This window comes from Diplotaxodon limnothrissa, linkage group LG6, assembly GCF_057381915.1.
Source record: "Diplotaxodon limnothrissa isolate DT_005_m linkage group LG6, D_limnothrissa_male_GT1.1, whole genome shotgun sequence".
Lineage (NCBI taxonomy): Eukaryota > Metazoa > Chordata > Actinopteri > Cichliformes > Cichlidae > Diplotaxodon > Diplotaxodon limnothrissa.
Window position 1 is genome coordinate 23,063,550 of NC_140601.1, and position 27,752 is coordinate 23,091,301.

Here is a 27,752-nt window from a genome sequence, read left to right on the forward strand (position 1 = left end):
CACTCTCCCATCATTATATGTCTCTATCCTACTCTACCCCTGGACACTATTTCTCTCTGTTTCACTCTCTCTTTTCCACCCCCCTCACTCTTCCGATGCTATTGTCTTTCTCCCCCACCCCCCAGATATCAGGTGCGTTACCTGAGCCCCATATCAATAGTTAATCACCCTGGGACACTCAATCTACAGCTCGCTGGCGAGGTCTCCCATTGAGAGTGGCGGCATTCGTGGTGTGCATCTTCATCTGTGTTTGAGAACAGAAAGCCTGCAAAGACTTTTATATTGTAACAGAAGCTGCTGTGTGTGCTGGGAAGGAGAATGGGCAAGGAAACAAGAAAAATAGAAGAGAGCTAGAGAGATCAGTAAAAGAAGTGTAGACACAGAGGGAATGGGGTAATAAAAATCACACTGCACATGTGTGCATGTACCGGAGATTAGCAAATCTGACAAATAAGTGCTTGTGTGGAATTTTAGTTTGCGCTTCTTTGTGTATTCAGGGAATATAAAACTGACATGGTCGGGGAGCAGTCCTCATCCAAAAAATGACTGGGGGGTAGTTGGAGGACAACGAATGCTGAAATGTTTGATTCATTTGTGTTTGTCTTGTAAACTGGACCAAAATAAAAAATTTTAAATGGGGCACTGTGCTTCATGTCCTGTGCTATCCCCTAGTGGAGAAACAATAGTATTACAATTTAGTGTGAAGCTGCCTGTGCTAACATGTTTAAAATAAAGGTGTGTTGTTGAAACAAGGGCACTGATGACCTTTTAAAGAAAGTTCCCATTTCAATTCCTGTAATTAAAATGGATAGAATCAGCTTTATTGTCATAGTACATGTACAACGAAATTGTGGGTGCACCACACCAACTGTGCTGGAATAAAATATAAGTAGTAGACAGCAGGAATAAAGAGCAAACAAGTGAAACGTGCAAAAATAAGAGAAAGGAACACATTAGAGAACAAATTGCAAAGTGGTTGGAAGTACTGCAAAGAAAGGACTTGGTCTGAACAGAGTCCGTGTGTGAGTGGCCTGAGTGATGAGCGTTACTCAGTCCATGATACTCAGTTCAGATTAGTGAGGTGGGTGGTCATCAGTGGGGTGTAGGGGGATAGTGTTTATTAACAGTCCAAATGGGCCCACGGGAGGAAGCTGTTTGTGAGTCTGGAGGTGTGGGACCTAACTGACCCAGAGGGCAGCAGGTCAAACAGGTGGTCATTTGTGATGGCCCAGGTTTTCCTGAGACAAGAGGATCAGGCGATGGCCTCTAGGAGTGGCAGAGGGCAGCCAATTATTTTTCTGGGCAGCGTTAATTACCCTCTGCACAGCCTTCCCCGTTCACAGTTGTGGCCCCTGCGTACCAAACACCCAGGCAGAGTGCGCTCTCCACTGAGGAGTGGTAGAAGGCCAGCAGTAGCTTCTGGTCCAGGTTATTTCTTCTCAGGACATGGAGGAAGTGCATCCACTGCTGGGCCTTCTTTACTAGGGCGACGGTGTTGTGGCTCCAGGTCAGACCGGCAAAGCTATGGGTGCCCAGATGGATGGATGGGATGTTGACCAGTTACTCATTTCATTAGACAGGCTGGCTTTGTAAGAAGCTGAATAAACCAAGGAATAATTTAATCGGGTACAACAGAATCTTTGTGACAATTTTCAAAGCTAAAAGTAATGATGTCGCATTTGAGTGCAGCTCATTGTAAAGTATGAAAATTGTAAGGTATGAAAATGGTGGCTGGCAAAACATTAGAAACATTAGAAACCTGCTAATGTTTCCAAGTCGTTTCAACAAGACTCCTTTAAATGTGAGCAGAGCTGCATATTAAAACTGGGTAACAGTTGTTTTTGTTGCAGGGTAACCAATGAATTGCATTGTACTAGAGGTGCAGCCAGTTCATTGGTTACAAATGGGTCAAATTTAAATGTTTTGCAGGATTCTGCTGTAATACAATCATATATATTTTGAAGAATGAAAAGAATTATGACCAGAAAGGCTGTTCTTATGAAGACCGTCACTATGTTCTGCTCGAAGTATATTTCAGTAACTGATTAGCTGATTGGCTTACACCTCTTTTTTTGATGTCATGTAATATGTAATGATCACCACAAGGGGGAGAACAAACACCATGACCAAAAAGCCTGTATTAATCTCTGTAAGTTGGCCACTAAGTGATAAATGAATCAGCCTTTCTGTCAGCAACCTTTCTCCTTTACATTTTAAAGCTTATTTCTCACGCTAAGTAGGAATACATACACATATACCTGTCTTTTCTTTACATTTTGCTTCCAAGGAACCAGACTTTCTTATCCCATGATTAAGACCAAGTGGTATTGCGCAATAGTTCTGAGAGTTTTCCTTTGCACATTGGCCATTTAAAAAAAATAAAATAAAATCATTTTCAGTCCAGTCTATTTTTAGAAGAAAGGTTGCTTTGGGAGGGGGGATTGTTCTTGTTTAGCAGAGAACGAATTCAAAACCAGTTCTCTGCCTTAGGTTACATAATTTGTTCCAATTTCTTTAATTTGACAGTTTAACAGGTATAAAATGGTACTTTTGCAACAACACAATGATTTCCAAGCTTTCCAAGTTAACTGACAACCTGGCATATCTCACCATGATGCGCAGTGTGGTGTTCAAGTAAATTTGAAGAACCTGGAGGACAAAAGTGGAGGACAAAAGAAGAAGTGGAAGGTAAAGGAGGTACAGGAGAGAGATACAACAGTAAGTGTTTACAGCCATCTGTGAAACATGGTGGAGTCTCTGCTATGAATTGGAGCGGTTGGGAATCATGTAAAAATGAATGGAAATATAAATGCAGACAAGCAGCATCAGATTTTAACCACCATGCAATACCATTGAGAAAGCAACCAACTGGTAACATCGTCCACTTTTTTTTTTCTGCTAGAAAAACACAAAATAAAACACTATCAGTCATGGAATGGCCTCCCCAGAGCCTGGATTGCTACATTATTACAGCACGGGATCATCCTGACAGAAAATAAAACAAACAGCAGTCAGGATCCAAAAAAGAGCTTTGTAGGAACTCTGTTTTTGCCTTTTATGTATCTATAGTTTCAGGCATGTTTGCATGTTCATACTATAATGACTGTAGCTTCTGTTTGTATGTTCCTCCTAGAGGAAGAGTTCTTCCTCCTAGACAAGTGCATCAATCTTGACGAAATTTTGCAAAAACATTGCCTAGGGTACTGTTAATGCAACATCTATGTAAATATTTTATACAAACTGTCGTATATAATTGTACATGTGATGGCTCAGTTTAACTAAATAATAACCTTACAAGGCATTCACTGTGTGCTACGCACAGGTCTTTGTATTTATAAAAAATGCAATTTTTTTATACATCCAAGTTTACTGTGACTTATGTCATTTTTAGATCAGCGATCTCCTGTCAAATCTCCCAACTTGAAAACTGAGTGGACCGATAGTGGGACAGGGATGCAATAGTATATGGAAACACTGCAGGTGGATTCACTTGATTCATTTGGATAGTCAAAAAAGTGTGTTTCATTATGTCATTCATGTCCCATACGACTGAATATAAGCGACAAAGTGATAGATGCTGAATTTTGTCCTTTGTAAGTCATGGATGTTAAACGATTACCTTGTCAGATAGTCATTCAATCATTTTAATGTGAGTCACAGAAATACAGCAGACAAGCACCCATAATTTTTTTTTAACCCTCCTGCCATCCTTTAAAAAACTCACACCCATCACCCTAGGGACCATTCTCAGCCACGCCATAAAAAGACCATATATCCATATTTTATTCCACTTTAAATTAGCCAACCTTGTAAAACTACTTCTCCCTGAAATATTCATGTAAAGTTTTAATTATATTTTCGTTGTTTTAACCCTTCAAATCCCAGTGTTATTACATGAGCGCCCTGTGTTATAAGCCCCAAAAACCAAAAAACGAAACTAAATATTTCCACAAAAAACCAGTTGAAGTAATATGTGATTGTCATTATAAGTAGGCCTTTAGATGGACCAAAGATTGGCACCAACATACATTTTGACCTGCCATTATTTTTTTTGCATTTTTTTTGCAATTTAAAAATTAAAACTTCAAGGCCCTGAGTCTTCATTGACATCCAAGAAAAGAAGAAAAAATAAAATCATATGATGATAATTTGGGGTTGAAAAATAGCGTTTATAATGGAAGTCAATGGGCAGAAAATGGTCCCCAGGGTGATGGGTGTGGGGATTTCTGCTGCTCAGCCATTTTAGGCTGATTTAAGGAATTCACACTGGAATATTAACATTGACAGGTAAAAACTATCCTGTGGCAAGTTTGGTTATATTCCACTGAACACAGTGGAAATGGCAGCCATTTAACACATAGCAGTGGCACAAAAAGGTCCCAAGAAGGCAGGAGGGTTAATATCCCTAACGTTGTTCTTTCTGTCTCCTCCTCAGTTTTCTCTCTTCCTCTTTCTAATGCTAGCACAGTAGCTCTGCAATCAGCCTTCTCAGCGATCAGCATTTTGTTTTCGTCCACCTTATCTCCTGTTTGCAGTTCCCTGTCTGTCATTATTATGCTATTAGTTTGTTATCCTGGGGCTAAAACAGTGACCTTAAAGTCACTGCTATGCTCAAAACATGGTTTCCAAGATAGCTTTTTCCTCACCCCACATCTGAGAGTTGTCCCTATATCTTTCTCTCTCAATACATGAACACACACACACACACACACACACACACACACACACACACACACACACACACACACACACACACACACAGAGACACACACACACAGAGACACGTACATATACAGTTCCAGTTTAAATTCACTGTATATACTTGCGAAGACAAAGTTATGCACATTCATTTGGATCCAGTTCTAAACTCTGCTCATAAACACGACATCACTGTTTCCTTTTTGAATAAATGGCATAAGAGTGTCGCAGAACTAAAAACCCATTTGTTTTATTACACTGAAGCAAGAAAGGAGATTGTGTGGAATCCAATTAAAGATTTCAGCACACCTGAGTCTCACTCACGACCTTTTTATTTTCCTGTCCTGTCATGGTGGAAGAAGACCGAGGGAGAATGTTATTTTTATATCATTGTATTATTTCAATCATAATGCTTTCATTCTTTTCAATCGTCATTCAAAAAAGATGAGATGCTGCGTAAAATGTAAATAACAACATTATTGTTTTAAATATTTATGTTGTATTTTTAAGTTAAACTTGTGCAAAAACATCAAATGTTAAAGATTCAGAGAATCCAGAGAAATCTTTGTTTGTAATAGTGCAATAATGCTGTTATTAATGACTTTAACCCACACTGCAATAATAAAGCTAAAGCAGTTTTGTGCTGTAGTGTCAATTCTTGGGCTCAGAAGCACTTACCACTGTATCTTACCATGCATTTTAAAATCATGAACTTTAGCATTAAAAATAAAGGGAACTACTGGATTGTTGTGACCACAGAGTTCAAAATTCAGAATTGGTGTGCGTTAGTGCACATGCATCATTAATGATGAACAATGTATACGAGCATGCTGCCATTCTCAATATATTCTATTTTAGTACTGGTCTGTCTGCAGCATCCAGTCCTGTCAATCATTGTAAACAAATTGATTTTATGGAGCAAATAATGTAACAATGGAGGACCGAAACTGAGAAGGTGAAACCCAGTAATAAGCAAAAAAAACTTTGCATTTGGTATCTAAGGTTCACTAACATGTCATCTCATTAGATACCTCATAACACAGTTATATGTTACATTCTAGACTTTATTTTTTATTTTGCTGGCTCCAAATTTAAGTCACTTCAACTGGATCCTGTACCAGCTGCCATAGGATGAGAGGCAGGGTGCACCCTGGACAAGTATTCAGTCTGTCACAGACATCTCTCCGGACTCACACTGACACATAAGTCAAAGGGGAGTGGGAAAGAACCCACACAAGCGTGGAGAGAACAGGCAAACTCCACACAGAAAGGCCCTAGTTGGCTGGTGGATTTCAATTCATGACCCTCTTGCTGTGAGGCAATAGGGCTAACCACTGTACCACTGTGCAGAGTCCTTTTACTTTTCCTAATGCGGTATTTGGCATAAAGGACTCGTAAATCATTGTAATATACAGCTTTACTAAAAGTATTGTGTGACACATATAAAAATAGAGTATATAAAGTTGCATTGGTGTAGCACGCAAAAGATGCTATCTTATGTGTGCAACTGCATACACAGATTAACCTCTGTGCATTTCTAGTTTGGGGATGTTTTCCATGACTTTGACCAGTTAAGAGAACTAATGATCTACTGATATTGTTACTAATAAATTAAATGTGAGCATTATTTTATTAGAAATGGTTACAATTGCTTTTTATATACAACACAGTGTGACAGTAGGAAGCTTGCAAAATACCAGAAAAAAGTGGAGCATTTAGAGCGCTGTCAGTGCTTTGAGGATGACTTGGGATTCTACCTCAGAGCTAGGCTTCATGGTTCAACCCTCTGGTGGCTGAAAGTGGGAAAATCCCTCCAGGTAGATTTGGGAAGGTTTTCCACAATATTCAAAAGAGTCGAGGCTATAGTAATGCCCTTTGTTCCCAGTCTTTCAAATAAATTATATATATATATATATATAAAATACAGTATTAATAATATATTTTTGGGGGGGAGTGGGTATGTAGGTGTTCTTTAATAAAAGACCAGTATCATGGTACTTCAGAGCATGCCTCTGTGCACTTTAAAAAAAAATAATAATAATACCGTATACACTAAACTCCATGATGTGCTTAGCCTGGCTCTCTCAATAAAATTCAACTCTCTTTTACCTCAAACCTCCTCACCTTGCCACTTTTTTTCCTTCTCATTTTCTCCCTCCCACCGCCTCAGCGAGCAGGTGCACAGTGACAGAGTCACTGAGCTGTGAAATCTCTGCTCCTTGAGACACATTTCATGCCCCTCCCATCCAAATGCACACAGAGCCCCGCACACTCACACATTATGTTGTTTTTGTCCTATTTTCCAGCCCATCCTTTTCTCCGTCTCTCCTCTCGCGTGTTTCTCTCACTGCCTGCGGAAAGACTGAGGCAACAATGTGAGATCTTTATTAATTTTACTCTGTGGATAAAAAGAGGAATCAAACTGCAGAGCAGTGAAAAATGTTTGCAGAGTTTCAATTAGGCAGCAACATATTTGCGTGCATTGCTATGCTTGTCTGTGTGCGAGTGTTCCCTGTGTCTCTCCTGCATATGTCTCTGACCACATCTACATCTTTAATGTCTGAGACTGAATAATGTATGAACCTCCTGGCCTTTGAAACACACACACACACACACCTCTTTTGCAGCTTCCTATTGCACAAATTTCATAAAGCACAAAGGAATGGCAAGCCATGAAAAATACAAATAAAATAAAATGTCATAACCAAGATTAAATCACTTTTTGTTGATCAACAGTTCAGAGTAGACCAACACTTCCTGCTCCTACAACCACCATGGTTTTTTCTACTATCGGCTTCCTGTTTACATGTTGCAAACTTCCTGTTGGAACAAACACAGAGTGCACTTCAAACATTTTCTTTGGGTTGTCTACATCTAGTTGTACTTATGCGGTTGACCATTTATCTTCCAAGTTGTGCACGGCCGCATGGTGCACTCTTGTGTGTCTTCCCGATGCAGTCATGCATGCCTCATAGTTCTAATTTGACTTTCAGATGTCGGTACTCTGTCATCCTTTTCACATGCCCACACACACTCTCCTGTAGATGTGAAGCTGAGGTCAAGGTTGGTTTCTACAGCAACTGTGCATTATAATGCCATGACCCACCTGACCACCAGGACTCTCTCCTCTCAGACTGGTAATAATCGGCTTTAACTTGGTCATCCATAAGTGGTTACAAGGCTTTTGCTCTTTTTCTTTTTAAATCATCATCTTTTGCGTCAGGTTGACAAATTAAAGGTAATATCTGGATAAACACATCCTCACTGTGTCACTGGACGGTATATGGAGGAAGAAAATGAAGTGATATTCTTAATTTTTGAAAAATTAAGAATATCACTTTTGAAAAACTGTGTTTCATCTTCCAGAATGTGGGAGGGCATGGTGTTGGAGTGGTTAACGGGGTTTTCTCACCTCAAGAAGGGTTTGAAGCTGCTGGTCAGCTGAAGCCTCTCAGCGTGACGTTTGAGTGTGTGTGTGTGTGTGTGTGTGTGTCCTGTGGTTTAGATAAATAGGTTGATTGGGTTTTCTAAATTGGCTACTTTTGTAGATATATGAGTGTTTGGTTGCCCGTCTCTCTGTGATGCCATTATGATGGACTGGCGATGAGCCAAAGGTAACACTGGAATAACTGTCAGTTAAATAATGTATATATTATTATAAACAATATTGCTTCAGTCATTTCAGTCACATGGAGCATTTCTCAAAGAGCCATCCTGCAGAGGATAGTTAACTCAACAACTGTATAGTTTGTTGCTGGTTCCTTTTGTCCCTTTAAATGTGCCACCCATCAGGCTACTTTCAGCTGCTCCCGTGTCACAAAGGTTCACCACAGCAGGATGCCCCTCCTCACACAATCCCTGGAAGTGAACCAGCAACCTTTCTCTTGTCAAGCTAATGTGTTAACCACTACACTATGGAGGCAAGGTATGAGCCATCATATAGCTGTAAACCATAACAATAAAGCCACAATGTGGTCCTGAGATGTTCTTTGAAAACCAAAAGTACTGCCCCACACAGAGAGCCACTGTGAGGAAGATCTTGGACTTTGCATGTTCAAAATTGGGGTTAACCTAACAGAGAGTGGCTCCACCCATACCCACAGATTATGCAGAGTGGTTCATTTGGGGGAATTTCTGACCTTTCAGCTGACCTTGGAGTGAAACTCTCTCACACATCACTCCTGGGCAAACAGCACTGATGAGACTGATTTATTTGGGAGAAAACACTTTTCTCTTTTTCTTTGAATTCATTTTTGATCATATTTTAATTCGAATAATTACTTTTATCCTTTTTACAAAATATAAAATGTCTCTGCAACCTTCCTTTATGATTAGATTACTTAACGCACACTGTAAATGAAATCTGTATTTTAACAGGATTTTAATTTTAAAAAATTTACAGAATGTTCCCATTATTTTAAATACATGGAATATCAATATAATTACCTAAATTAGTCTGTGAGTTAACTTGTCTAATGTAAAATAACATGAAAAAATTGTGCCTAATAAACATGATTTTTGCATATTTTTTTAAAAGAAAATTGATTTCTTTTTACAACCAAAAAAACACAGTCACAATTTTACTAAAATTTCACATATATTACTTTTAAAAAAAAGAAGAAAAAAGATTGTTGTTAAATTCTCCTTTTATCTCGTGCTATTAGCCTAATATTAATCCCATTAATATACAGCACCAGATAGAGTTTACGCTCATACATGACATTTTCTGAAAAATACAGTTTTACTTTATTAAATTAGGGTTTTTTAAAGACATGTTTGGGATTTCATTTTTAAAACTCTTTGTGGGAACAACTGAATATGAATATTATAATCTACATTTTTAAAAGCCATCATTACCCTTTAAAAACATGCAAAGCGAAGTTTGCGGTAGGCCTTATTTGACTGCTGGAACAGTCCAAATCAGAACTGCACATGAACTGCTCTTCCCAAGAGATCTTTTTTTAAATGTGTTTGTTTTTACCTCCTTTTGTGTATTTAATTGAAAAAGTATACAAGAAAATGTACATCATAGATACTGACAGTAATTTATTGTTGGAGTGCGAATTACAATAGATTCTTGCACAAAACTGTAAATACTGAAGACCAGCGCTACAGTTTTCGTAAGCGGTAATCACTGGAAATCGCTTTAGCTGATAGCAGCACCACATCCAACAATCAGGAGCGTCTGCTACGCGCGGATACAAAAAAACAGAAAAAGACACAGAGCTCGTGCACGCATCCGAGCGCGTTCCCGTTTTCTGCTGCGCACAGACAGCCGGTGCGGAGAGACGGTGAGGGAGGAGAGGCTGCTATTACTAGTGACAGGAACGGCAGCGAGCACATACAGTCTGGAGAGCAGCTGATGCGACAAGGTAGGAAAAAACCACCAGAAAGCTCCGTGTTGATATTTACCGAGCTGACGCTCAGCGTTCGTCGCAGATGCGACGCAGATTGAACTGCTTCTGTTTCAGCGCGATTGCGGTGTCCTACAGCCGGACCCAATGTCCTCTCTCTATCTGTGTGTGCTGTTGTGTGTCCGCAGATGCTGAGCGTCGCCTTGCTGTGTGTGTGCGCCGTCGCCTTTGGACACGTCTCCGCTCGCTCCGAGAGCGGCAATTTTCTGGATGATAAGTGGCTCACGGGGAAATGGGATAAATTCAGAGATGTAAGTAACATTTCAGGCTTATATTATTATCGCCCCCACCACCCCAACTCCACATTATCTCATTTACGCCCCGCTCCAGCCCCCCTCTTTTCTCTCCCTCTAGCCACCCTCATTGGTTTGTGATCACGCGCTCCTCGTTTTGTCGTTGTGTCCAAGCGCCGCGTCACGGGGCCCGTTGTGCCGTTTGTCACACGTTCATCAGCCGCTCCGCTGAGACAGTAAATACACTAATAGCGATGCTGGGATGATCCTTGCCTGTGAGTGTGTTTCCGCGATAGCAGTCCCTGCTTAGCAGAGATAGCCGAGGCCTGTGCGAATCACAAAGGCGCAGAGCAGTCTGTGAGGCACCACAGAGTCCCCCCAAAAAGGGGCCTAATTATAATAAGCAGGTATGAGGAGAGAGTCAGCAGCAGCAAGGCCTAGATGAACAATGTAGAGCGAGTCCACTTTAAACCCACACACCGTGGGTCCCTGTGGGAATATTAAAGGAATATAACGCGATGTGTTGTGCGCCTTTTGGTCTCCTCTTTTAACAGCTTCTTAACTAGCTGACTTCAAGAAGGTGCTGTCAGCCACGATTAACCTGACGTGGGTATTTAGGGCCACTTAGTGAAGTTAATGCCGCCACTGATTGTCATGGCACATACCAGTAGCCTCTGACCATGTGGTCCTGCTGCCAGGCTGCATGCATATGTCCCATAAACAACTGTCATTCTTTACAGTAATGGAAATACTTTTTTTTTTTTTACCTTGAGCAATACTTAAAGATTTTTTAGCTTGTAATTAAAGGCATAACATCTGTATTATACAGATAAAAAACTGGAAATAGTCCAATAGAGTTTAGGTGGTGTGTATTTGCTAAAAAAAAACACGTCTTCCCTCTAGGCACAGATTAAATGGCTCCACACCAGGACTGATTTGTGCAGGCTTGAACTTGTTCTCACTCACAAGATGGGATATATGAAAATAAGCATGTCTGCACATAACAGTCTTTATGTACTGTACCTCAGTGACTGAAAAACAAACAGATTTAACATGATAGAAAAAATGTACTCCAGCTCTGAGTGGTTTTACCACACTGCTGAACAAATGCACTGGGTATTGTTACCTGAAGGTCCTTGACGTGTTTGATATCCGACAGAGAGGCAGAGCAACAAAAGCGCAAGTGAAATGTATTTTTTTTTTTTTTTTTAAAGCTAAGAGAAAGTGCTGTTTTTTATACACGGCTTTCTATGTAACTTGTACTTATTTGTCTCACTTTCTCTGCCAGTCACACTTGTGTGAGATCCCATCAGCTCAGGTGGAGCCATGTGATACATTCAGGTCCAACTATTGAACAGGATTTGGATTATCCAAATAGAGTGTCAGAACCAAGAAGAGAGGAAATGTGATTAACTGCGCACCGTGTGCTATTTAGGATGATCTGACATCCTGAGCTACAAGAAGGCGGTAGAAAGAAAGTTAGCAGAGCTTTGTTACTGTGTTAATGCATAAGAATTGATAGATAGATGGACAGATAGACAGGTGAGAAGAAGCGGCAGAGTAATGAGAGTGGAAAGGAAACATGAAAGCATGTAGAATGATTGTCGGTGAGCTGAAAGCTTCGTGTGCATTCACATCTGTGTGATTTAACCTTGAGGCTCAGCAGGCATTAGAGTTAGAGGTGGAGTGCAAAAGTACTGAATGCTCTGTATATACATGTGTGCCTTTCATTTCCCGTTTTAAGGTTGTGTCCCAAATTGTCTGTCTGTGTGGTTTTGTTGTTTGTTTTTTTTTCTTTTTTGCACTGTTGCACGCAGTAATGTATCTGTGCATTTTATAAAGCAGCTATGTTCAATCTATTCATCTTTCCTTTCGGATATTTTGTATGCATTTCAACACTGTGGTTGAAATCCAACAATCCAAATATAGGTCCATTAAAATCGAAGTTTTTAAAAAAAGAAATAAAATCATATTCAGTGCACCTATCTGGAACTAGATGAAACACATGTGTTGTTAGGCTTGCTGTGTTTGTAGATCATTAACACCTGTGCAGTGCTTCTGGAGTCTAATTTCCGATTCTGTTTCTGTGCTAATGATGATGCACTATAGTTAGAGGTGATGGCAATTTGACTGATATAGTCATGCATTAAGGAACACAATCACTTCAGCAGCGTCACGCTGCTGTCACATACTGTGTGCACTCGCTGTACAGAGGTTAGAGCTCGAGGGGCCAGCAAGCAGCACAGGAAAGCTGCAACCGACTGTCACAAGACATCGAGCACAACTTGTGAATACATATGAACTTTGTTTTGGAGACATGGCCTACATAATGTTTCTATACAGGAAGTGGTTACATCAGCTTTTTTTTTAAAGTTGGGGTTTCCCCTGCAGGGATTCAAAGACTATTTAATTAAAGTCATGTGATTGCAATGCATGAAGTTGTCTTTTAACTGTTCCATAGCTGTCAAAGATTCACAAAGGACCACAAATGAAAAAATATTCCCATAAGACTTTGTCAAATGACCAAATAGCAGGCTAGGTTATCTTAAACATTTTCTCTAACTTTAAATGTTGTGAGTGTTACAAATCCTTGTGTGCATCTGCAGTTACGCAAAAGCCACCCCGCGTTTCTTTACATTGTGCTACCAAGGATCCAGGCTTTCTTGGTTTTGGTTTTTTTAATGGTCTTGACTAATAGTTCTTCAGTCTTTCTGGTCTTTCAAAGTTTTTCATTGGACATTGGCTGCTTTTTCACTCATTTTCAACCTAGTCCCTGTAACTGTAAAATGTTTATATTTTATTTGTTAGTTTGTTTGTTAACACTGACCTATGAGTCAATCAATTATACAAAAAAGCACCTAACTCGAGGTTTGAGCCAGTTGTATCTACAAAGCAAACGACTTAGCAAAGAACCGATTTTCAATTGTATGTTTAAGCACTTTGTTAGTAGCAGCCTGTCGTAAAAACAGAGAATTTGCTCCTGTTTCTTTAGTTGAATTTATGAAAAATGCCAAAGATAACTTAATTTGACAGATATAAAATTGTATTTTTGCACCAACAAGGTGAATTCCAAAGAGACACTAGCCGACAACTTGGTGTGTCACAACAGGTGTGCAGTGTGTACTTAAATAAATTTGAGGAAACTGTGGAAGACAAATGAAGACGTGGCAAGCCTTAAAAAGAATCTACAGCAGATGAACAGTATCTAAAAGTTATGAGAGATACATCTGGCCCTGCAGTTGATCCATCTGTGTGGGATCATCTTGAAAAATAAAGCTGGTCATACCACACAATGACTTTCAAGCACGTTAGAATTGTACAAATTATTTTTCCTTTTCACTTGTAAGTTTACCTATTTCAGTAAATCTCTGCACCAATTTCCATAAAAATGAAAGGTGATAAGAGGTGGCTGAAGTTAATAGCAATAAAAACAAATGGAACAAAGTTGAAAATAGTTTAAAACAAATTAAAAGCTAAAAAGGATTTTTTTTTAAATAGTGAAACATACACAGTTCTTCCACCAGTGCACTGGGATTCTGTGCACAACTTTTTTTTCCTGTGATTTTCATTTTATATGTCAGGCCTGTATTTTTTAATTTTTTTTTTATTGTTTTTACATCTTTCAGCAAGAGCCATAAGTGGGTTTCATGCTAAGTGCACTATATGGGATTTTGGCCACTGGTTAACTGTTAAGTCCTGTTAGGGTGGCTGTGGAGGCCTGGGGCTGTCTTATTCAGCACTGGTGCCATCTCAGTTTTTAGATATTCTGCTTCTCTTGCTGGACCTTGGCCTGCTTGCAGCACTGGCACAGAGCGAAGAGACTGTTAACAATTGGAGGAAAAACACGATGAGTGATGCGCGATGACATTCACGCCAATTTATTGTGCGGTATATTATAGGAGGAAAATAACATCCTGTGTAGGCCACTCTCATAAGAGCAGATTATACCTTTTTGTAGTCGCTCCTGTCTCTGTGTTTTCTCTGTATGTGTGTGTGTGTGTGTGTGTGTGTGTGTGTGTGTGTGTGTGTGTGTGTGTGTGTGTGTGTGTGTGTGTGTGTGTGTGTGTGTGAGAGAGAGAGTCCTACACTGTTTGTGTTGTGGAGTGTGAATGATGTAGGAAAGGTACAGAGCTTCAGGCGTTTTCCGCCTCAGTGTAGATTTGTATGTGTTTGCGAGTGCATGCATGCGACAAGCTTGAGCAAGACGAGCAGAGCTGGCACAGTGAAAAAAATGTACATATTTCTCCTGTTAGACATCAGAAGGAAGGTAACAAGGACAGGAAAGGAGGTCATTAGGATGCAATTAGAAGCACCGAAATCAGATCTGGGAAAATGTGAAGTAAAGGTGAGAAAAGCGGTTGTCGGAAGCAAGATAGTCACTAGGAAATGTTTCTACAGGCATCCGGATAAAACCGCATCAAATCGATACCCACAGCAGCAAATTAGGGTATTAGCCACACACTGTTGTGTTTGCATGATTTGGTGCACATGAGGAAAAAAAGGCTGTTAGAACCATGAGGGAGAGCAAAGAATAGAGGTGGAAACAAATGGAGAGATAAATTGAAAAGTTGCCATTTTCGAGCACACTCAGGAGACCTTTAGGTCTATTGTTGAATTTTAGGTTTTCTGTGTTTTTTAGGAAAGTGGGTGGCGGGTTGCATGTGCACTGAAGTGCATTCTTCCAGTTATTTGATGTTTTGTAGTGCTGACAGATTCTGACACTGCAGTCAGGGCTGTGGTGATAAGTATGTTTGTTTGCAGAGCTGTCTGTACATGGACGTGCGCTCATGTGTGCGTGTGTGTGAGTCCGTGCTTGTGTGCGTGCGTCTGTTGATTCCATTAAGGAATCAGACCGCGAGCACTTTTGTTGTCTTGACTGGTCCAGAGGGCCTGGCCCTATAATGCAATGTTCTCATTATTCAGTCTCCACAGTTTGCACTGCTGGAAGGGGCACATCCTGAACAGAAACAAATACCTCACTATATGGCTTCATCTCTGCTCTGTGTGTTTTCCTAATGCTAAGGAAGACCTCAGATTGTGTGTGTAACTCTAAGCAAGAGAAGCAGATGCTCACCTTTACCACAGCGTTTTTTATTATTATTTGAAGCTAGAGACACACGATGTGAAGAGTACCAAAGAGTCTGTAGTGAAGGTCAGAAGGATTAACAATAAAGGACAAGATGGAGAAATTAATTAGAGCTAAGAAAGAGCAAGAGTTGACCCTATTCCTCCACACAGCAGGCAAGGAAGCGAGACACAGGGAGACACTCTTGACAGTTGAAGTCGTGTTTTTTCATAATGGGGATGTTGGGGTAAACAGCTTCAGTTCAACAGTGTAAATAATTCTACATCATTGTCACTTATAGACTACAAAAAAAAGTAAAATAGAAGCATTTGCTTTGCCTTCATACATTTAGTATAATTGGTTTAAGTCAAGATACAACATTTAGTCATATACTGCAGGTCAGCAACTCTGTTGCTGTGAGCAGTTCTTTCATTGGTCCAAATACAAGCAAGCAAGCAAGCAATTTATTTATATAGCGCTTTCAGATCAGCCACCAGCTGAACACAAAGTGCTGTACACTTGACATGCCAAACATGATACATTGAGCATGTTAAAAAAATGAGAAAAATAGTAATAATAATATAAGATAAGTAAAACATATATATATTAAAAAAACACACACATTTAAAACAATAAAATCAGCACATTAGATTAAAACAATAAAATCAGGGTCAGACTGTGTCATAAGCCAAAGGGTAAAAATGAGTTTTAAGACGTGTTTTAAAAGTGGACAGTGAAGGGGCCTCTCTAATGTGCTGGGAAAGATTGTTCCACAGATTAGGAGCAGCAATAGAGAAGGCCCTGTCCCCTCTGAGCTTTCTCTTGGACCTGGGTACCTCCAGGAGCAGCTTGTCAGCTGACCTGAGAGACCTGGGGGGTGAGTAAGGATGCAGAAGCTCAGAGAGGTAAGTTGGGGCAAGACCATTTAAACATTTAAACACAAACATGAGAATTTTAAAATGAACTCTAAGATATACAGGCAGCCAATGGAGTGAAGCCAGGACGGGAGTTATGTGCTCTCTTTTACGAGTTCTGGTTAAAAGTCGTGCAGCAGAATTTTGGACCAGCTGCAGACGAGAGAGAAGATGCTGACTAACTCCACAATATAGTGCATTACAGTAATTTAAACGACATGAAATAAAAGCATGGATTACCGTTTCAAGATGCGGCCTGGATAAAATAGGTCTTATCTTTGCCAAGCGCCTTAGATGATAAAAACTGGACTTGACAGTACCCCTAATTTGACTATCTAATTTAAAATCACTGTCCATCTTAAAACCCAGGTTTGTAACAACAGATACAAGCCGTCTGCAGTACTGTGTGCTATGATTGCTAAAAATCTTAAACAAAACTTAAGATAATCTTAAGTGAATCTATACAAGTGAACTGGAGTAAGATGTTAGAAAAACAGTGCAAACTTGTCAAGCACATCCAAAGTAGATAATTTGGAATAGCACACTGCAGTACTTCATATTTGTAAAAGTACACTCATATTCCCAAACGTCCTGCCATGCCAGAGCTGTAAAGCTCAACTTGGCTGTCTTCTTCTTCTTCTTCTTCTTCTTCTTTTTAAACTTCCTTTCATCTTCATTTAAGTTTTTAACGTGTGTTTGGTGGAGCACATTTGTCTTTGCTGTTGTGTAGTTTCTCACTGTGGCCCAAGCAATAACTGCTTCATAACTGTAGTTACTCTGGCCTTCCGCTGTCATTGCTTTTTCACAATTCATCTCTCGCCCGTCCAAACCACTGCACCACATCGCATTTCTCCATGTACAAAGTGATGTATGGCCAAAATATATCACAGCAGCACAATTAATCTGCTCTGTACGAGGGAGAACGCGAGGAAACTGTGTCCATAGAAATCAGAGGCCACTAAAAAAAATGTTTCTTTGAAGCCATACACTCATACCTAAACTTATTTATGTATTCTAAGTGAAATTATGAGTAATAGAAGTAAAGACACATGGCTTGTTATTTTCGTTTTCATTCATGTATTAATGTGCAGCAGACTGATGCGCGAGCTAGTTCACATTCATAATGTCTAATACTGCAAACGTCATGCTGTAACTTCTTCTAGAGAGACACTTAGCAAACCCATTTCAGAAAAGTGGCCTCCAATCACAGTCACATGCTGAAGAGTACTGCACAAAGCAAGCACGGCTTCACTGTTTTGCATTTGAGTACGCAGAGGAAGGTCATCATTAAGGAAGGCATCTCCATCAGTACTGTGGGAGTTTTTCACTTTGTGCTTTTAGACTTCAGCTTTTGAAATCTGTGGGATGGGTTTTTTCTGTTTGTCCAGCTGTGGCCACAACAGCACAGGGTCAGGGTTTTTTCCAGAAGCAACTTCTGTTTTCCAAGTTAAAAATTTGACATTATGGGGGGTTTTGGGGGGCAGAGGTTTTTCCTACTTTGGAAGTCAAGTTGAGCCCATTGATGTATGAGGCGCTCTCATAGGTCCTGGGACAGTTTCTGATGTATTCACAGGTGGTTTTGTCATTCTTGTGTTGTGGTTCTGCTTTAAATGACTCCAGTCATAAATAGAACATGAACGACTTCCTAATCATTCCTCATCCCATATTTAGAGAAGAAGAAGAGCCTAAGGAACTCCACAGAACTGAACCATCAGTGCATGATTTATGAATTTCCAACTACAATTTATCACTAAATTCACAAGGAGAGTTTTTGGTCTTTGTGCATTGTAGTTGTGCTGAAATGAGTCGTTCTTATAAGATCTTTAAACTATCTTTCTGATCTGTGGCATGGAGGTCAGTGGTTGCTTTTTAGACTTTAGAGTCATTCGAAAAAAGGACTTGGGTGAATAATTGGATTTGAAATTGTCTCTGTGTTTTCAGCTGCATTGCCATTATGTTTAAAACACAAATCCCTTGTCATAATTGTATTTTGTCATTAAAACTCTGAAATTAGCTCTAACTGCTAACAGTAAATTTAGTTTCATTTGTTGCTTTTGTTCTTTCTGGAAAGTTTGTAGTTTGTAATGATTGCACTGGAAACTCTAAATATGACAGTTTTATAAATGAGTTGTGTTTTTTGATTACTGTATGCAAACATCATGTATGACTAAAAGGTTCAGTGCTAGTACACACATATGAGAAAAAACATTAATCTTTTGGATTTTTGGTTTATTCCTTGTAACGGATGTAATCTCCAGTAATGTGTGTGAGTGTGACTGAACGTGGACGATAAACACAACAGAAAGCAGGCAGGTGAGACGACAACAACGGGTTACCATTGTGACAGAATCCGAGAGACCGCGGTGCGGTGTTGGGTTTGAATGGATGCCCAGAGACAGAGGGAGAGACCAGACAGTGAGATCTTTGACCTCAGCAAAACAACACAGAGCTCACAAGTTCTTAAGCTCCTTTTACACTTGCATCATAAGCCAGCGCCCGCTGGGTGTGTCTCCATCTTGGCCTTCTATTAAAAGCTGGTAAATTGCTCACCTCTGCGAATTCCTTTTTTAGACTGTGGGAACATTTTCACAGGCAATGAACCGACTCATTCAACTACACCGAGGAAGATTTTAATAGAGCAGAGCATTTTGTAGGATGTTAAATATAAAAATGAATCACAAAAAACTTATATTTTCGGGTTATATATTTTTATCTCTGTAAGGCTTCTCCTTATGCAAAGAACATAAAAAAGATCTCTTAGTTTGCAAATTTTTATAGAGGTGCTCTTATGATACCACAATTTAGCTTATTTGTTAATCATCCTTTTTATTTCAATCATATCCAGTTACTAACAGCAATTTTACACAACTTAAATGGTGCAAAGCTTCACCAGCTGCACCACTATTGCACTGTCGTGTAGAAGCATGTGTTGCATGAAACAAATTTCTCTTTTCAGTGATATGAAGAAGTATAAAGCACATGCACTGACACACAGTGAGACAAGGACATCTTTTATCCACGGAGAGCTACTTTCATAACATCGATATTATCGTGACAAAATCAAAGCATGCTCAATGATACCGGATGACACTGTATGCTTGTGTGTGTGTGTCTCCAAGTGCTAAACCTAATCAGAATTAATTCCTGCCTCTCTGTTTCCGTAATGCTTTCTCATAAAGGAAGTTGAGGTTTGTATGACTCTTTAATCTGTAGTCTGTGTACGGTGATCATGTGTAGTGAAATATTTGCTTAATATGTGATCTGAGCAGTATTTTCATGATATGTTTCAGGAGCCTGGAACATGGACTCCATCCAAGCCCTTTGATCAAGGTGGGTGTGATTGAGAAAGAGTCAGAACTGAAGTGGCTGTGTTAGTCCTAAAATAATCAAAATAAGAGCACGGAATAGTCATAGCTATATATTTACAACTTGGCCCATGTGTTCTTTGTGATTAGGAAATATAGGAGGTAATGTCAGGCAGGTTAAGCTTGTAGAGACTCATTTGATGAACATTTAGCATCTTCGTCAGTCTGCAGACATATGGTCAGATTTGCTAAATGTGATCAAAATAACACGTGAGTGCAATCCCAAATACAAAAGTTGTGCTGTTTCCTAAACACAGGCACATTCAGTTCACTTCGATATGAAGTGCAAAAAATAACATAAGAATAAAAACATTCCACATTAAATGTTGATGCAATTAGCAGTAAATTGTGTGTCACAAAAGTTAGTAAATCAGGTTTTGTACCTGATTTAAAATATCTTCCTATATTTTTGCACCTTGAGAAAAGAACTTCTAGAAATACATATGCAACACAGACAGTCGCAAAAAGTTCGCACGTCTAACACACACGATCGTGTCACTGCACCTTCTTTTTAAAGTGCATTAGTAAGTCGGACCCTTGATGTATGCATCGATCTGCAGACGTAGTGTAATATGAACTGGTCAAAGCAGGAAAAAAAAGATTAATACACTTTCAACAGTTTCCTGTTCTTATAGAAGTTGTCACTCTGTTTGGCATCCACCAGCTTGTTGTGCAGGTTGATACAAGCCATGCTCATATCCAGTGTATAAATATCATCATGGTGGCTCTTTCTTATAAAACGAGATTTTGAAGGTTTTACTTGTAAGCCATCCCCAATTATTTTAACCTCAGCACCCAGCTGAAAAAAACAGGATGATTTCCTGTTCTTTTATCTTCTAATGTCCCATTGTATTACTGACAGTGCTAAGCTCTTACACACATCGAGGCACGTCAGGACATGAACTCTCACTTATCGCTGTATCCTCAAACGCATCCACACACACAGACATGTCAGGCAAACAATAGCATTAGATAGTGTGTTGGTGGGTGGAGGCAGGATAATCTTCCAAAGCTGCTCAGGGATTACAGTAAGGTTCTTTAGAGCAAAGGTCATTCACAGACTGTTCTGGGAACAGCTAAGGGCCTTAGGTTTTGCTCATAGGTGACTCGCTGAAAGCTGACACAGGGTCAGAAGCAGCTAGCTTGTCTTTACTGGCAGGGATCATACCGTCTGCTTCAGATTCAGATCCAAAATCAGCCCCCACCTTTAGTGCCATATGCCTCTCTGCCTGTGTGATCTGACAGTAAATCAGTTTGAGGATCTCCACAAGAGCACACATATAAATGACACTCAACGGATGCTGATGTAAGATCAGAAGTAGCTTCTAAAACCATTTCCATCTGTTTTTAGCTGCAAGGATACTTAACGGCATTATGGCTCTGAGTTTAGTGTGGGAGACACGTGGCCAGTGTACTCTGTGAATAAATACCGACTCAAATAAACACACGCAAATGCACTTCAGCTTTAAACAACTTTTCACGTCACTGAGATGTGAAAGTGAAAAGAAGCACTTCGTTTAACTATGAACCATTGATCTAGATTTTGAAACAACAAAAAGGAAAAGCTAACCGTTGCTCGTAGTATTACGAATTATTGGAAACTGTAAATAGAGAGGCTATAAATGTTGCATACACATGTTAAAAAGCATGTTTGTGTATGTCTCTTCTGTATTTTTAGGCCTTGATCCAGCCAAAGACCCTTGTCTGAAAATCAAATGCAGTCGCCACAAGGTGTGTGTGGCTGAGGATTTTAAGACTGCCACTTGTGTCAGCCAGAGGCGAGTTAGGTAAGAGTGCACACACACACACGCTTGATATTTTAACAAGCCTGTGTGTCCAGCTGCCCCTTATTTTTCTTTTCAGATGTTTCTGTTATGAAGTGGAACATGAATGAGAGAGAATTTTGGAAAAAAATAAAAGCAGAGTTTTGTGTTTTGCATTTTTTTTTTGTTCTTTTAATGTATGGGGCATAATAAGTAGCAGCACCAGAGGGGCTGCTGTTCTCCTTCTCTTCCAGCTGGTTTACTGGTTTTCCAGTCTCTCTTGCGACTGTTGTGTGACATTACAGTTTGGTCCAATTACCCGCAGCACTGGTGCTTTCTTACAATGGACCCAAAGTCCTGCCAAGTGATATGAATGGGCTTTGTACGTGTGTGTGTTTTTCTGTCTAGGACACTGCAGACTGGGCAGAGGACAGTAACATCATACTGACCCCATTTCCCATTCTTAGCAACAACACAATTTCCACTACAGTGTGCAAGCAAATCAGAAAATAATCACACACAAATCCTAAATCCTCGTCTCATTTTTTTGAACAAGACAATCCAGCACAGATCCAAAATGCTTAGAAAAGATTTAGATTTAAAGGAAACTGGGAGGGTGGGCCCGACGAGGCACTGTGATGAAGGCATCATTGTTAAATGGGACTTCATTTGACATGTTTTAACACTCAGATATTCAGTGATTGTGAAAAACAACAAGTCTTTTCAATCTTCTCTCCAGCTTTAAAGATGCCAATCTGTACCAGAGTCCAGGGTCAAAGTGCACACCGTGCCCCGTGGTTCACCCCTCGCCCGTATGTGGAAGTGATGGCCACACCTACTCCACCAAGGTGCCTGCACACACAAACACATAATCTAATCACCTCTCACCCATAAGTCGCACTTTTTTCATTTCCCCCTGATGAGACATGCATCCTGATTCTGCTTCCTCTTCTGCCTCGTCCCTTCTGTCTCTGTCGCTCTCAATCAGTGTAAGTTAGACTACCAAGCATGCATCACGGGAAAGAAGATTACTGTGAAGTGCCCTGGCATGTGTCCTTGTCCCTCTCAGCTTGAACAGAGCTCCGCAGAGAAGAAAGGTACACAGTTTTGCACACTTGAATGCACACGCTGCAAGCCTGGGTGGGGTTTGCCACGGTGTTCAGCCCCATCTTTATTATAAAACTCCTGCCCTAGTGAAGGGTCGTTGCGATAGCTTAGAGTTTCTGTGCCATAGCTGACTCTTAACTCCTGGTGTCCATGAGGAGGCAGGAGGACATTAAAGTGTCACTTTCCTGTCATTAATCTTTAGTGTCACTATTCTGCAGTGTGCAGCGAGTCGGAGCTGAAGGAGGTGGTGAGCCGCCTGAGAGACTGGTTCAGAGTGCTGCATGAGAATGGCAACCACAAGAGGGTCAAGATCCAGAAGCCAGAGAAGAACAGTGAGTAGGCTGGCTTTAGTGACACACTCAGTCATAAACAAAAACTCTTAATATAGCCAACCACTCTTTTTGATCTCCCCCCACCCACAGAGTTTGAAGTTGGGACATCAGCTATTTGTAAGGACCCCCTGGGTTGGATGTTCTCCCGGCTGGACACTAACTTTGACCTACAGCTGGACCAATCAGAGATCAGGAGCCTCTATCTGGACAGGAATGAGCCCTGCTCAGATGCTTTCTTCAAATCTTGCGATATAAACGCAGACAAATTTATAACCAGCTCTGAGTGGTGCACAGGCTTCCAGAGGTACACAGGTAAGGACACACCTGTTTTCTTTACTGTAACACTGTTTGCACTGAATAATGTGCTGAGATCTTAGTGGAAGAAACACAAGGACCCAGTCATATTAGTTTGCCGAGCTTTATTTGGAAAAGACATTTACATTAAATTAGTAAAATGATGACCTCAGCTGTCCGCTATTGCAAACATGGTAAAGATTCAATTTGGTGTTCATGCTCACTTTTTCTTTACAGAGACAAATTATTAGCAACCTTTGAAATGCATTTTAAATTTTACCACCTAAATAAAGTGGTTTATATTATTTAACCTAGCCGTTTGCTTATGAACCTGCCTGATGGACTGATTTGTGATGTCTGTCCTGCTGCGTCTTTATCGCTTTAATGTAGCAGTTTTACTTTGCTATTCAGTCTCTTCTGTCACTTTAGCAAGCCATAATCAACTGAAATTGTGCAAAGGTTTGAAAACAAGATCTAAGTTTTCAGTCTCAAACTTCTACAGATATAATAATAAGAGAGACCTTGTATTCAGTCGCAGCAGCCTTTTTTTCTCAGCACTGGATATTATTGTAGTCTGTACAGCACAATAAAATGCAAAACAGTGTCATACAAAAAAATGCATGAAAAACACATTTGTATGAAACCAGGGATGAAAACTTGTTTTGGGGTAATAAAGGGAGACTATTTACCCACGAGTCACAGGAGGTACACAAACAAGCATCGATATGAAAGCACAAAAGCAGACAAAGGAAGGAAGATTTACGCATTCCCAGAAAAGCAGACTTCTGCAGTCTGTCAACAGTGTGTCCCTTGTCGGTCTCTTTCAGATTCCCCATGCAAAGCAGAGCTGTCCATTATCAACAAAAAGCAAGCAGGCAAGAAGTTACTCGGTGAGACGCACGCAGAATCACAAATACGCGCACAAACGCTGTGCGGCCTGAACTCATGGTGTGTGTTTTGGCTCGCTCCTGTAGGTCAGTATTTGCCATCTTGTGATGAGGAAGGTTACTATCGGACCCACCAGTGTCACAGCAGCAGCGGCCAGTGCTGGTGTGTGGATCGCTATGGCAACGAGGTGGCTGGCTCACGCACTCATGGCCCTGCAGACTGCGGTAGGCAAGACATCCAAGCGTGTCAAGTGTGTGTGTTTAAGAAAATGAGAGACACACAGCATGATGGGAAAAATTAAGGGAGAGGAAATAAATCACAGATATCAATGTAAGCTCATGAAGCCTGTCATCTGTTTCTGTTCATCAATTTGCTGGAGGCTGGATAAGAAGATCGTTGCCACTGCCATAGTATTTAGCTACATCCACCAGCTAGGTAGTTTAGCTTAGCACAGCAACTGAAAAGAGGGGAAACCTAGCGAGTGCAGCTCTTTCAAAGGCAACAAAATCCTCATGCTGTTTGTCCCGAAGCTCGATTTTTCTCACCTAAGCTTATCTCCACACTATTGCTTTAAGTGTAAGGCCAAATGAAATCTGTTTTGGGCAGTCATGGTGATATCTTTGGCTTTGACTCCAAATGTGTGGCTGCATCACACAGGGAGAGAGGTTCTGGTCCATAATATTATGGTGCAGGCAAAGATAGTCCACTGAACCAAATTTCTATCAGAGTCAGTGGAATACATTCACTATGTGACTGTAAATAACAGACAGAAGTAGCCATAGTGAGGTCACACATTGGTTAATGAGTGTTTTTGCTCTCACAGTAATAGCTTTTTGAAGCCAGACAACTCGAGCACAGGGCAGCTCTGTCTGCAGCTAATCAGATTAATTGTGAACATGTCAGTCACACAATTGGGTATAAAAAGAGGATCTTAAAGAGGCGTAGTTTCTTGGAAGTAAACATAGGCAGATGTTCACTCAAAAAATGCTTAAGAACTGATGCAGCATTGCAAAGAATAGTGGTATAAAATTCTTCCACAAAGATGTGAGAGACAAAGTCATACAGAAAGCATTTACTTTAAGTTACTGTTGCTAAAGGTAGTTCTACAAGCTGCTGAATCACTGGATGTACTTTGTTTTTCTCAGGGGTGCGTAGAGTCCTAGGAAAGCTTTCATTTTCATGACTGTATAGATTACATTTTTCCTATAAAAGTATCAGACTTTATTAGATACAAAACTGGGTTTCCTTCCTGTTTCCAGGTGTGATTTTGGAATCTTCCGGAGACCTTGGCAGTGGAGACTCGCTGTTCACTGATGACGATGAAGACTCGTTTGTCCTCAATGACCAGACCGGTATGGATGATGAGGACATTGAAGATGAGGATGATGATGACGACGACGAATACCTGTCATAAATTTAAAAAACAAGAAAAAAAAGAAAAAAAAAAGAGAAAACTGTTTGTTTGGTCAAACTGCACGTTTCTAGGTGACTCCCCGGGCAGATACTTAATCGTAATAACAGCCTATGGACTATTCTCTGTGTATTGTTTGTTCATAAGTTAGAAAAAAAATCAGTATTCCTGGAAAAAAGTTTATGATTTCTGTTCCTGTTTAAGTATAAAATATGAGTGGTTCATGGCACTTGTTCACTTGTGTGTCAGCCAACCAGAGAATATTATAAGGACTAATCGATAACCAATCCACTGCGTTGGATTTGGTCACATGTGCAAAGACCTTTCCCTTCATTGGACAGTCCGTGTCCTCCAGTCTGTGTCCTGTCTTTGTGCACCACTCCGATGCCCGAGTGTGTTGATGCCAAAGGCACAATGTTAAAGAGATTCCCCCCCCCCCCCCCCCTTCTTCATTCCTCCATCTTCTCCCCTGCACCCACCTCTTTAATCCTTATCAAATGTTCCTGTTGTATAGGTGGGATGTTGATGATGTAGATAAGAGAATATTGCACTCTTTAGGTTTCTTTTGATCTTGATTTGTAACTGTGACTGTAACTGTGTGGAAAAACAAGATAAGAGTTAGACATGCTTCATTAGGAGAATTAAGGCAAAAAATAAAACCAACAAAAAATGCCAGTTGGATAACAATCAGAAGCGACGTGCTAGCTGTTTTCAATGAGACACAAATCAAATGCTCAGCAACAAGGAAAGACAAATTACTATGTGGCCGGTGGTGGTGTTGGTGGGGTATTACTGTTATCTGGTTTCTGATCCACTTTAGGATGAATACAGAAGATGAAGCAGATTTGTCTTAGCATGTCCAATACTGCGTGATGTTGTTTTTATTGAACCCGAGGCCAAACCTTTGAGGAATTCAAAAAAAGTTGTAAAGTGGTTCAGCCACAAATCCATGTAATTAAAACATGTTTATTGACCTTTAATGGGTTGATGAGCACAAAGAAAACTGCTGAAAAATTCTTTAAAAGATAGCGTGCAGTTGATGTTTTTGCATTTTCAGATACGAGTCTCTGACTTAACGTGTTAGCACACAGAGTAACAGAACAAGTCTCCTGCACAGCAGTAACAACGTAGATCCATGCAGGTCTGATGACATGATATGTTGGGCGAAGGTTAAAGGGGAAAGGTGTGCCTTGTAGTGGTGGTCGAAGTCGGGGAAGCATGCTTTCTGGACTGACTTAAACGCACCGTTACACTGCATAAGAGCGGCTTCACTGTTAAGCCTGTATACTACTTGGACTTTGGTCTGGCATGTGTTTTGGGTCTCTCTTATGATGGTGTTACTTAGGCCATACTTCAGATTTTCTGATTTGTTACATAGGATAGCTAGAATGTAGATAAGCACAGAGATGCTTAGCAGTTAAGGCGTAAAAACACTTAGATTCTGCTGGTTTTGAAAATGTTTTATATATTATACACTGGCTAGAGGAAGCTTTGGTTTAGACAGCTTTATATGAGAAGACAATGTTCATCTTACAGTGTTTGCTTTTACTTTGTTTCAAAAGCTTAATTTGTATCTGATCTGCTCTAAACTACTTATTGTGTGTCAGGGTTGAAAACTGAATCTGATCCCAGATGTGTATTGTCGATAAGTCACGTGACTGTCTATGCAGACCCGGGATCACCTAAGCTCCTATGTTAATTTTTATTGATTAGTCTGCCATTTGGCTTCATTTTGGATCAAATATCTGTTGAAATTCCATGTTAACACATTAAAAGTGCCATGTAACTGTTTTTTTTTTCTCCATCTCTAACTTTTGTTTTTTGCTCTCCTCATTCGCTCTAACATGGAATTTCAATTCACTTTATGAACCTGGAAAGCATTTCGGTCTTAAAGTGTGCCGTTTCATGAGTGTAACAACGTGCAAATCATTTTGATGACCTCAGACACTGTAGACACTCTCAACCAATCACACACTGTCATCACAGCTCTGATAGTGTTTAAAGGTTATGATACAGATGCATTTTTTTACAGTCTATGTATGATTTGCTGAAATAAAAACTATATTGACCAATTTTGTCATCATCACAAGTGTTGCAGGACAAGAATCTGCGCAGAAAAGCTCTTGTTTCTTTTTGAGAGCGTTTCTGTTCTCTATTTCTGTTCTCATATTTGGGAAAAGAACGATACTGCTGAGGCTTGTATGTGTGCAGGAGGATTGGGGCCACTAAAAACAAAAGGGTAGCATAAGAACTGAAACAGAGAACAGA

At 40.1% G+C, this 27,752-nt stretch overlaps 1 protein-coding gene across 1 annotated transcript; it reads left to right on the forward strand.

Annotated features, from left to right (window-relative positions):
- Window positions 1–9,997: 9,997 nt before the first annotated feature.
- Window positions 9,998–27,548, forward strand: spock3 (SPARC (osteonectin), cwcv and kazal like domains proteoglycan 3). The gene is made up of 11 exons (XM_085355942.1): window positions 9,998–10,070; window positions 10,241–10,363; window positions 19,615–19,654; window positions 21,368–21,476; window positions 22,192–22,300; window positions 22,441–22,549; window positions 22,778–22,891; window positions 22,982–23,203; window positions 24,013–24,075; window positions 24,160–24,297; window positions 25,333–27,548. Exons 2-11 carry the CDS (start codon window positions 10,241–10,243, stop codon window positions 25,485–25,487), a joined length of 1,182 nt encoding a protein of 393 aa, XP_085212068.1. The 5' UTR covers window positions 9,998–10,070; the 3' UTR covers window positions 25,488–27,548.
- Window positions 27,549–27,752: the final 204 nt, after the last annotated feature.

Excerpts from the sequence above, each read along its gene's own strand:
- spock3 (XM_085355942.1), top strand. The coding sequence starts at position 10,241 with ATGCTGAGCGTCGCCTTGCTGTGTGTGTGCGCCGTCGCCTTTGGACAC. Across the intron at positions 21,477-22,191 it reads GTCAGCCAGAGGCGAGTTAG|CTTTAAAGATGCCAATCTGT; the intron begins GTAAGAGTGCAC and ends TCTTCTCTCCAG. Across the intron at positions 23,204-24,012 it reads AGGCTTCCAGAGGTACACAG|ATTCCCCATGCAAAGCAGAG; the intron begins GTAAGGACACAC and ends GGTCTCTTTCAG.